At 34.5% G+C, this 12,756-nt stretch overlaps 1 protein-coding gene across 1 annotated transcript in view; it reads left to right on the forward strand.

Moving 5' to 3' along the window:
- Positions 1-4,134: 4,134 nt before the first annotated feature.
- Positions 4,135-12,756, forward strand: part of DEUP1 (deuterosome assembly protein 1) — a gene marked incomplete at its 5' end in the record, with an annotated part of 36,349 nt that continues 27,727 nt past the window's right edge. Inside the window, 3 exons of the mRNA XM_080376079.1 lie at positions 4,135-4,326; positions 5,645-5,740; positions 11,074-11,208. Of these exons, the coding sequence (XP_080232205.1) occupies positions 4,135-4,326; positions 5,645-5,740; positions 11,074-11,208 (423 nt within the window). The remainder of the gene's footprint in view (positions 4,327-5,644; positions 5,741-11,073; positions 11,209-12,756) is intronic.

Here is a 12,756-nt window from a genome sequence, read left to right on the forward strand (position 1 = left end):
TTGATAATGTTGAAGTTTCAAGGATTTGTTGATATAAAAGTTTTAAAGAATTTTACCTTAAAAAATCACGTTGAGTTTTAATTATATTGTAAATGTAACAAATTTGCTCCAATTTCCTGTAATAATTATCAAAACAAGGGTTATGCACCATTTCAGCACCAAAAAAAGATATTCTATAAACACATACCTGTGTTACAGTACTCTTTTTAGTGTAGTGCAGTCAGAAGTTGAGCATACAGCGTATGAAATGCAGAGTATGTGGGACCAGCATGACTCACAGCACAAGCTACGGACAACTTCAGTATGTCTGCATGGGCACTGGGAGGGCAGACATCTGGAGAGCTGGCTGAACAGCTGGGATGTGAAAGTTTACTAGAAAAGAAAGAAAGAATTTTCATGCTAGCATTCACACAAGACGGTGATATTAACTACCAGGAGTAAAAGCATTTGCTTAAGTGAAGGCTTGGTTTGCACAGTCATTTACAGTAAAGGAGCATGTTAGCTAGCTTACTGTTGTTCAGCAAAGTGCTGGCAGCACTCTCCACAGTTGAAGGTTCACTGGCAATAGGGATATTACCTCTGAGCACATGGCTGTGTGTTTTGTTAAGAGCAGTTCTGCTAAAGTAGAGCTCCTAATTGCTTGGTACATTCTTGGTTGCAATGTCCCCCCAAAAACATATGCCAAAATGTAATGACACAAAATGACATTCCGTGCTAATTTGGGGTACTGAAATCCTCTCCAACACATCCTAGGATGGAGTGGTTACAGGCATACTGCTGTGCTTTTGTAGGTTCCTGCTACATTATTCAGATACTGTATCAACTTCTGTCGCTGTGTGACTGTCTCTTTGGCAATTATTTATAAAATAATAGCTATGCTCATTTTAAGGAAATAGCTATGCTCATTTTAACTAACTGTCATGCCATAGAGATACTAGAATGACTGCTAACTGATTAGCGATCATAGAGGCACTTTATGTGCAGACAGAGGTGTATACTATCAGCAATCAAGAGAACACATAGCTTTTAATTTATTTAAAATTAAAGAACCAATTAAATTATAGCCAGTGGCTATCACTTTTACTTTTAGGGAAAATGTCAGTGAGATAAATAATACTATTAAAAGGAAAATGGAGCATGTCATAACTCAAAACCAAGTCACAGCATTCTTGAATTATTTTGAAGTGAAGAAACTTGTTTATCAGAAGGCTAAATTTATTATAATGAAAAGTAATAGATCACAATGCTGGTTTTGCATTAGTTTAGGTAATAGGAAGGATAGTTAACAAATTTGTGAAAAAATAAAATTGCTGGGTTTATCGACAGGAAATTCAATACAGTCTTCTAATCAAAATTAAAAAAAAGAAAAAGACACTTGAAAATTCTGCAATAGTATGAGGAAATGGAAATTAAATGCAGATTAAACTTCAGTTGTACAATGAGTAGTCACTATGACAGATACAAAAAGTGAAAAGAAAGCAAGTATACCACTAACAACTTACTAACAGTATAACTCGTTGAGATAAGGGAGAGTTGACAGTGGAGACATTGGTTTTATTTGTACCTTCATTTAGATATTACAATAATTGGACACACTGATCTCCAAATTGTTGCAGAGGGAAAAATGCAGGAATTTTCACAATAACCAGATCATATTATTGAAAAGAGTGATTTGAAGATTGTAAATGAGATTTTTAAGTTTTTTATGGCCAAGATATGGTTGCAATGACTAAAAAGATGACATATTTCAATACATTCCAATATGTGATAAGATAAAAGTATGTTTTCTAAAGAAAGTAATAAAGCTATATATTAGGGTAATTTATAAATATAATCTCTTGTTTAGAAAAAACATAAAGCAATTAAAACTAGAACAGCTAACAAGAAAAGTATTAGAAAAATACTAAAACTGAAGTGGAAAAGAAGTTGAAAAGCTTATCAACAGTTAATTCATGTGAGCGCAGGATATGCATATAACAGATGCCACTAAAAAATGGTGCAGAAAGTAAATTTTTACAGAGAGTGAAATGAAAGAGATGCTACTTCTCGCAAGTTTAAAAATTCAACACATTATTCCACTGGATAAAAACAGTCAATGAAAGGTTTTCTTTCACTCCAGTGAGATGCATGCCCCTTTTCATACTTCATATAAAAATATCTACATCCAACATTCTATGAGCTCTGACCATAATAAAATCCTTAGAAGATATGGTATTTTCAAAAAACAAATGAATTTGATTAAAGAAAATATTTCAATAAATGACATGAAGCAAGCATTACACAGTGGTAAGTCTGCTAAAGGCTTTTATCAAAATACTGTCTGAACTAATTCTGATCCAGTATCTCAATTTAAGTAAACTCAGATTAAATTGGAGTCTTTAATGACAAATTTGACTGACAAATAACAGATTTTTTTGTGATGTGTAATTAATGACAGTGATAGAAAAGTCTCTTTTTTCCATATGACTCAATGAAAATTAAGTTTTATTGAAAATTTATGAGCTCATATACATAGTTAAGCAATTTGTCCAATAGCTACATTTTCTTTGTAACAGTCTAAAAGCAGCTTTGAATTCACCTTCTGTGTTTTATGGGGAGGAATTAGACAGGAGCATATACTGTCTCCTTTATGTTTTTCCCAAACTCTAGAATCCTAGGTTAAATGGATAAGAAGCAGTAAGTCAGGAACACATAATGTTCAGGAACATTTCAGTAAACAGTTTTATTTAATTATGACATAAATTTTTTTCTAACAGGATGTTTTATTGAAAGTTTAATAGATTCATGAGTTCTAGAAAGATTCTTACTTTTAAATAAATCATTGCAAATCTGAAATGCCAGCTGTAAATTTACAGATTGAGAGAAGCTAGTATAAAACGAATTCATAAAACAATTGAGGTTAACAGGGCAATATATTCTCCAAAACACTTCAGGAAAAAAAGCCATCATATACCCTAGAAGGGCTGTATTATTTTGATGTGAAATAGTCATTTCCACAAATAAAAGGTTTTTGAGTGTAGAAGGAGTAATGAAATTTCTTGCATAGAATGTATCCAGAGCCATTTTTTTCTATAATCTATATCTTTCTTAGTTCAAATTTTTATATTCATCATCAAATATAAAGTTGGAATGGATGTGGAATGAAGAAATCGCCATACTAAAGTTCAGATACTCTGTATATATCTGCTAAATGGTATACGTCAGCTGATTTAAACATTGACACTGTCCAGACAAAATTTCCTTTTTTTCAATTAATATACTGCTCCCATATAAGGGGCAGTATAACAAGGCAACCAAGAGAGCAACTTTGACTGCTTTTCGTTTTTGATGGCCCTTCTAATATACCAAAATTAACCATCTATCATTATGTTCTTACTTAGGACACATAATATTCCTAAAGCAACACTGTAAAACATTGTTTATTACTGACAATGAAGTTGCAGTGTAAGACATGTATTCCAAATTTAACCTCAGAAGTTTGGGAAAAAATCTAATGTTTATGTTGCAGGTACTGTACAAATCTTTATGAAAACCACCACACAATCCCCCAAAGACAAGTTCTTTTTCAAAAGGTACTCACCTCTGTGTTTCCTAGTAGAATAAAAACCTAAAAGTTGCTTTTTTATTTAAGTTCATTTTCCACAAACAGAAGGGGAAAACAGAGTGTAAAAGTTGAATTAGCAATTAAGAATTGTGGCTCACTTTCAAGCCAGCTGTTTAAGAACTTCCTCCAACAAACTGCTTCCATCATTATGTGCCCATAGTGGGAAGTCCTGTGCCCATATGCAATTTAATACTCAGCTTCTCCTACTTCTGTCCATAGAGGTTTGGGCCTGGATACCTTCAACTCAATTTGTGCTCATTTGATAGTTCATCCTTGGAAGAGTAAGAGGATACCAAACATCATGTAAGCTAGGCAAATAGTCTAGAATATGCTAAATACTCTGATTTTGACTTCAGGCAAACTTAAGATAGTGAGATTCCACCTACGTTTGAAGGCATCATTTAGCTTTTCCATTTCTTTCTTTCTGATGGTGGAAAATGGTTATTTCCATCAAAATTAAATATTAACAATGTAAATATTCTTTTTTTCTCCCTTATTGTTTTTTTTTAAAAAAATTGAAAATATAAATCTCTTCTTTTTATGTTATTAGAGCTTCTCCGTATGAAGCTGAAATTCAGGAATTAGTGCATCAAATTGATATCATGGTAAATAGCAAGAAAGTGGAATGGGAAAGGAAGATGAAAGCTTTAGAAGCAAAGATGGATATCTGCGATCAAGAATTAGCAAATGCCCAAAGCAAACTGCATCAAAAAGGTCAAGAGGTATTTAAAAATATCACGTTCTGTAAAGAAAGTATTTATTCTGGCAGTTAGTTAATAGTATGCTTTAAATGCTCTGTAAGGAGACCTGTTCGTTCTGTCATGTACAAACACCAAACACCTTTTGAAGGTCACTAATTGTCCTTAGTGTTTTGTTTTAAAGTGTGCTTCTGTTCTGAAAAGTGATTGTAAAAATGTCATTGAAAGTCTCATATTTCTTCTATTTCCTTAAAGCCTAAATATTCTCAGTTTAGCTATAAAAAGATAATTTTATTTTTTAAATGCCAATACATCTAGTTTAATCAGAAATTTTAAATGGAAATGTACAGTTCAAAGAATTTCACATAATTATATCTTTGTAATTCCTGCTTATACCTGATTTTTATCATTTTATATGATATGCTGTCTTTGTGTGATAATTCCATTTTTAGTAGTGAAGATTTGAATTGTATTACCACTCTAGACTTGCTTATCACACTGAAAGCCCCAGCGTACTTGATGTTGTCCATACTTGACAGTCTTGTCTGTTGAATATTCATTCAGAAACATTAGTAAATTCTAGCACAGCATTCAGTCCTAGTTCAAGATGTGAAGTTAGGTGTTTACACATGGGCGTGCTTGTGTTAGCTAGGTGTCTAAACTGCCAGTGAGAATTTTGAAAAAGAGCAATTAGAAACTTGCTCGTAGTCGTTGCAGCCAGAGGAGCCAAGAGAATGATTCAGCTAGCCAATCCTTAAAGCGTCAATTAGTTTGCCTGTACAGAGAAATATTTTAGCATATTCTACCTAGCTTCCAGCTGCCCCTCCAGAAAATCATCAGTGTCATGTATGCTCTTTGTTATATTTCTCAGATCCCTGTGAAACTCAGATAATTCAAGGTACCTCAAATGACACTGTACTTAGGGAGCTGAAATAAGTCTGCAGTCTCCTGCTAATTTGTACATAAGTAGCTGAAAGTCATATATATTGTTATATAAGCCATTCAAGTGAAATTTTCACAATGTGGCACAGCAGTTCATTTATATACTTGGGTCAGACAAGCTTTCATTAAATGGTCTTTCAAGATGGACTCGTACAGTATTATCATTAAATCATAACATAAGCATACAATGAGATTTTTTTGGTATAAAATCCCTAACTTAATGTTGAAACAATCTGGGTTTGTGGTATCCTGTTTTATTATTAAGTTACTGAATGAATATGTATTTTTAATATTTATCTTTAAATAATGGTCTTCTTTCAAAGTTTCAAATTACTATTACAAAAATGACATTTTGGATAGCTTCAGAAAAAGTAAAATTCAATGCTTTTTCTAACTATAGGTGGGACTACTTCAACAGAAACTGGAAGACTTACAGAAAACTAAATATGAAATGGCTCAGAAGTATGAAACTCAGCTTCAAGCACTGAAATCTCAAGTAAGAAAAATGTCGGGTTTAGTGTTTTATGATTCCAGTATAAAGAGCTTATACATGCCTAATAGTATAGATGTACCTTTATGGATTTGGGAAAGATGAATCATATCATACAAATGATGGTGACTACAGCTTCCTACCAGGCTCCATTATCATTTCTGTACTGCTATGTCCAAACTCTTTGGATGATTTTTGATGTGATTGTGACATCTGTTATTAAGACAGATACTTGATTTCCTGACTTTAGACTAATAAACTAAAAGCTTGGTAAATAAGTGAAATAGGTAATTAGATTCATGCTGGTAAGACTCTGATGCACATGAAGAATTTTAAGACTTAAACTGTTATCACCATGGCTTTACTATAAGTTTTTCTGGTTTCAGTTTGCCTGATTAGCAGGGATTATTAAGGTGGTCTGATAGCTTTCCATAAGTGAACATATTATCAAAACTAGAGTAACCTGAATTATTGATACTGGGAATTTGGTTTGGCTTTATTTATTTTAGAGTGTGCTTGCAGCCCAGAAAGCCAGCCGTATCCTGGGCTGCCTAAAAAGAAGCATGGCCAGCCGGTAGAAGGAGGCAATTCTCCCTTTCTACTCTGCTCTGCTGAGACCCCACCTGGAGTACTGCACCCAGCTCTGGGGTCCCCAGTACAAGAAAGACATGGACCTGTTGGAGCAGGTCCAGAGAAGGGCCATGAAAATGGTCATAGGTTGGAGCACCTCTCCTGTGAGGACAGGCTGAGAGAGTTGGGGTTGTTCAGCCTGTGGAAGAAAAGGCTCCCAGGAGACCTTATAGCAGCCTTTCAGTATTTAAAGGGGGCTTATGAGAAAGATGGAGAGAGATTTTTTACCAAGGCCTGTAGTAACAGGAGGCGCAAGGGTTTTAAACTGAAAACCAGTAGATTTAGATTGTACATAAGGAATAATACTTTTTTCCATGGGGGTGGTGATAGACTGGCACAGGTCGCCCAGAGAAGCTGTGGATGTCCCATTCCTGGAAGTGTTCCAAGGCCAGGCTGGATGGGGCTTTGAGCAACCTGGTCTAGTGGGAGGTGTTCCTGCCCGTGGCAGGAGTGTTGAAGGAGGATGATCTTTATAAAGGTTCCTTCCAACCCAAACCATTCTGTGATTCTATGATTCTATTTGCCTGTGTTTGTGTTGTGCTTGTATTTTTGTTGCTTCATTATTTTCCACTTCAATCGTGACTCTTAATTCTTAGCGAACTTCAGTCTATTCTGTTTCTCTGATTTTAACAAGTTAACATACACAATTCAACTGGTTTTCCTACTATTCTACTATTTTCTTCACTCGATTTTCCTACCAGAGATTTAGTGTTACAATTTCAAATTTCCACTCATCACAGTTATACTAAAGTCATCTTGGATTGCTAGGTTGGATATCATTATTTTCATTTAGAGGTGGTTACACTTACCACCCAAATCCATCAAATGAACAAATTTATAACTTATTTTTAAGGTTATGTTGTGTTTATTTTATTTTTTCTTTTATATGTGAAAAATGATTTGGCAAACAATCCTGAGTAAGTAGAGAATGTTTTGGTTATTATGTAATTAACACTTTTAATCATTTGAGAAAGTAGCTAGAAACAAAAACTTTTTTATAATTTACACAAATTACAGAAAAAGAAACATCATTTTGGCATGATTACTGAGAAAATAAATATCATACAATGAAAAACAGTGTAACTTTTTATGTATAAGTTGTAAGGTATTTTTAGCAGAGCAGAACTAGCCCCCAAAATATAGCAGACTTCTCTTTTCTCATCTTTTTTCACAATTGCTGCAATATTTTTCGCATCTTAATTTTTTTTATCACATGCTGAAAATGACTGGTTTTATGTTACATGTTGTTGCTAAGATCTTCACTGAAACTGAACTTTCTGAAATTGAAACTCCAGACCATTTTTCATAGATTTTGATTCTGAAGTTGTTAGCTACCCTGCAAGTCCTTTCAAACACAGTATGTTTTTTCTTTGTGGTTGTTTTTTTTTAAAGAATCTGACACTTCCTACAAGCTGTCTCCCTGTAAACCTGGCTATACTTCTTGTCAAGATTCTCCTTTACAGTTGCCACTCAGACTACCTAACCTTTCTATGAGTTTCCTGATTGTTTCTTCTTTTATGTTTATGCAAGACGTTTGGACTTCTAGCTCTTAAGAATATACATCACTTTCCCAGTCTTTGCCTCCAAACACTTCCTTCACTCTCAGTCATCCTATTTATTTTACCAAAGGTTCCAGCACTGATGCTATTTGCATTTTATTTTCCAATTCTCATTCATCTTCTTTCACCAAACCATATTTCTTCATGAAATATCCATCCAGTACACACTGACGAAAGAAGTAAACTGGTAAATGCTTAAGTTAGGAGGCCTGCCTAGATACTCTATGTGATAAACAGATTTGCCATCAGAACAATTCCAAGCACCTAAGCTAGACAATAAGACTATCCCACCCTGCTCCCCTACCTTTTTCCACTTCTCCTTATTGAGTTTCTTTCTTAAGTTACCATACTGCAGTCTTTACAACAGAAAGACTTTAATTTACCCAATTCTCAGCTGCACAAACTCATATCTGAAATATAGAGCTTCCCTGACAGTATTAATCTTTGCCTTATCTCCTTTGTCTCCCTTCTTTTGGTTCTTACCCTCACTTGAAAGTTATACTTCCTTCTGCACTGTACCTTAAGAGCTACAATTTAGTTTTGCACAAATGGTGTGTTACTATTTACCAGTAGCATTGTATCTTTCTCTGCAGAGTTATTCTTAAAATCCCTCCCAGTTTTTGTCCCTTCCTAATCTTGGTAGAAATAGAAAGGATCAATTTTTCTAACTCTCAGAATGTTAGGCTATTCAGAACAAATTTCTCTCTAATATATTGCTTCTGTGGTCCTCAGTGCTATTTACCCTTGCCAATGATGAAAGTCGCTGTTCAATGAGCAACATTCCCACTGAATTGATTGCGTGCCGGTTGAATGCAGTAGAACCTGTATTCTTCTTGTATTGGGCAAATGATTCCTGATATGTAACCTGAAACCCTTAGGCCACACTGCTGCACTCATTCAAATGTACAACATTTTGTCATAATTAAACAGCAAAACTTTAGGGGTTCATTCAACTTCATTATTTTTTTCCTTTCTTTTTTCCTATTTAAATGTTTAGTAGTTATTCTCATTTTGAAAATGACAGAAGTCCCTCAGCAAAAGAACAAGAATCCATTCTTGCTCAAAGCACTTTGGTAACGATTTGCCTCACTTCGACATTTAAAAGCTAGATGGCTATGTCAGAGCTACCTCTGGCTCCCTTTAGAATCAACGGAGGGAAATGGACACCCCTAGAATATAATTCATGTCAGTGTATGATGAGAATTTAAGATAGCTGAAATGACTAAGCATTTGAAGGCAGCCTTTTCTAATGCAAAGTAACTCAGGCTTGGATGTCTAACTTTCAGAAATCTAAACTTAGATGTATTCTACCCCAGAACTCACTAAAATGCCAAATGCATCATCTTTTTATATACTTACTCAACAAGCAAATAGAACAACAAAGTTTTGTTCTAGTTTCCAGTCATGATAACATCCAGACTATAATCTGTCTGAAATATCCTACTTTCATTAAATAATTCTAATATTTAAACTAAATTTTCTCATTTTGGCCGTTCTGTTCCATTTTAAACTGATTCACTGAAGTGTTGGATCCTATATTTCCTAGCCTTTTTAGCATGAACAGTCTAATACCTGTCTTCATCTGAGTTTGCTCTTCCCAGGCAATTCACATACTCCATAATATATTCAAGAGCAACACTCCTGTTATTTGAAAAATTATATCTTTCTTCCAAAGACAATGAGTTCCATGTTGTTTGAGTGTGAAAACAATGACCTGTTTTAAATATTTTATCTTAACTATGGCAAGGTCCATTTCAAATGTAGGCAGCTTCTCTGCAAGGGTTTTGATTTTGTTTTGAAGATGAAATCTCAGCTTTGTAAGTCCAGGTCACAGGATTTCTGTTCAGAAATTCCAAGTTGGTCAAATCTATCCCTGTATGTCTCCATTTCATGAAACTTTCTTGTCTAGGGCAATCTATCTTCTGGTCATGTTTTCAATTCTTTTTTGGTGTTCTATATTATGAGTTCCCAAAATCATCTCAGATGTCTCTGTGAAGTTTCCAGATTCTTTTTTAACTCCACTTCCTATTCCATATCTTTTCTGGACTTCTTTGGCCATCTTTGTTATCTGCACAGACCTCAATCGCTCATTCCATGTTGGTTCAATAGGATTCCATTCCTTCTCCAATTACTTCCTTGGAACTATTTTTTTTCCAGACAGTAGTTCACTTGAGCAGTTAACAAAAATATAAGATTTATGGATTTTGTTTGGTTAGACAAAGAACTTTATGTTATAGTCAGAAATTTTTAAGTCATATATACCTGAATGTAAAGAAATAAACCAAGAGACATGATAGTTGTAAGCTTCTGTTCTGCTCAACATTCTTTACAAAGTTCTTTCCCTCAGCTTCCCTCAAGACCATATTTTTAGGATTTCCTTTGACAATATCCTTGGGTTTCTTTCTTTCTTTTTTTTTTTTTTTTTTTGGAAACCAGATGTACATAGCTGTACCAGACAATGTCAGTTTGCTGCATCAAACCTCTTAATGGCCACTAGCCCCTTTGCTTGTGTAGTATAGCTAACTGTTGTTCAGATTGGCCATTTTTCTGAAGAGACTGTTTTCTTCTGGAAAGGCTGGTACTTCTGCTAGTACCTTCCCTTCTCTGCCTTTGACTCCCAAGTCACACTTTCATGGTAAGATCAATAGGCAGAACAGTATTTAGTGTCTAATTCTCATAGACACTTTTTGGTACTTAAGGTTTTCAGAAGAATGCAATCATTACACACCTAATGTTTCAATAACTTTCATGATAGAAAAGAAATATGCAAGATTAAAATGCGTTAATGATAATCTTTCATTCTGGCTAGTGAAGCACCCTTTAAAAATGTCAACACAAGATGGCAGTAAACAAGTATAGAACATTTCATATAAACATTGTAGAGGAAATGACACTACGGGTAGCAGTGCCATAAAGAACTTCAGCAGAATTAAGTAGCTGTCAAATGAACCCATTTGAACAGTTAGTTAACATTTGTATGAAAGCTTAGTTTTTATTATCTCTAATAAAATTACTTTATTAATTGATTCTTTGTTACATTAATTATTTAGAATGCTGAAGCTGCAGTTGGCAATTGTAGTCTAAAGAAAAGTTTGTCCACATGGTCATCTTTGACAAATTCTGCATATTCAACTCTGCTTTCCTTTTTAGTTTTCAGAGTTGACACATAGTTATGAAAAGCTACAGTCATATCAGTTAAAAGAAAAAAAGGTTGAAATTAGAGAAAAATATGAAGAAAGTCTAGAGACACCATCTGAACTGAGCAATTTCTGTAAGAAATTTGAGGTAAGAATGCTTTGTTATTATATTCTAATTTTAATATTCTTTTAGAACTAATTTGTGTTTTACAGTTGTAAACTATAATTCCATGATAATTCTACAAAAATTATATAATTTTCTTGCTCTGGCAAGAAAAGATGCATAGTTTAATGTTCAGGTTTTTCTTTTATCCAAGTTTTATTAGGGTGTTTATAGTTTGGTGAGTTAATATAGATAATTTTCTTCATAAGAGTAACTATAAATAGATTTTACTTTTTTCCTGATTAATATATGTATACTGGATAATATAATCTCCAGAGGCATGAGACCTTTTACATATGCAGGATACTGTCACATAATACCTACTATTAATTCAAGTTTTATAGACCTCAGGGCAATTTTGACCATGTAGGACTAGATAGAAAAAGATTATAGGACTGGAAAATTGCTTGTTACACACATATGTTGCCAGCACCCATGTGCCTGAGGGAATCTACAACCTTGACCTCAGTGCCTAGTTTCCCTAGGCCTAGGTAATGCATGAGGAAGGATTAAGCTCTTAAAAATAAATTCCACAGAATCCAGCATACTGAGGGGGGACTAGATAATATGAGACATTGAGGAGGATTCAGTCATATTCCCTATCCCTCTGGGCACAGAATGGATTTTAGCTGAATTATTCTTGGATACAGGAAGATACTGATTTCTAATCATAAGTTCCAGCCTTGACTTCTCAGAGTTAGATGTTGCTTTATGATCTGTGGAATAATCAAATATTTATTGGGCCAGCAGGAGGGTTAGCCAGCACAGAGAACTGGCATAGAGAATGTGCCTCCAAGTGGTGGCTTCTCCCCAGATACTCTTCTGGCTATATGCCTGTTGCAAAAACTGATATCCAGCCTCATTTCTTAGAACTGAGTGATATAATCTCTAGCTGTGCTAATTTTTGCTCCTTCTTTTTTACTTATTCCATAAATTTGCTGGTATCCTGTGCAAAGTGAAACAACTTCAAAAGGAAAAATTCAAAAGCCTGTTGAAAAATAATGTTTGTTAGGTAGAAAATGAACATGGGAAGATGATGGTTCAGATTCTGTCTGGAAGGAAGATTATTAAACTGAGTCTTCCACATATGGGGAGAACAGTCTAACCACTATTCTGATGAAGCATTGAGGGATCACAAAAAAAATTCACATTTTCTCTGGCCTTCCTTTCTGAAGAGCGTGATCACATGGTGTGTGCTTTGAGTATTTACTAAACAGGGTCCTGTAGGGAGATGTCACTTGAAAGTGCGAGCTAGTTGCCTAGCTGCTAAGCATTGTGAAGGCTTACAGGTTTATGGTGTAGATTTGATGTAGATTTATGATGTAGATTTATGATGTAGATGTTTTAGACACTTTGAGAACTTTACAATCAGAATGTTAATGCCTGGTACATTTTAAGTACTTTCAGGATCTTTATTTTGGACTTGCCTATCTTCTGTATTAACTTCTGCAACCTTCAGGTGACTGTGCCTACATAACCGGACACATCCTAGGCACATCCTAACTCTGCATAATGTTGCTGTCTTTTCCACAT

Source organism: Falco punctatus, assembly GCF_963210335.1.
Source record: "Falco punctatus genome assembly, chromosome: 2".
Taxonomy (NCBI): Eukaryota; Metazoa; Chordata; class Aves; order Falconiformes; family Falconidae; genus Falco; species Falco punctatus.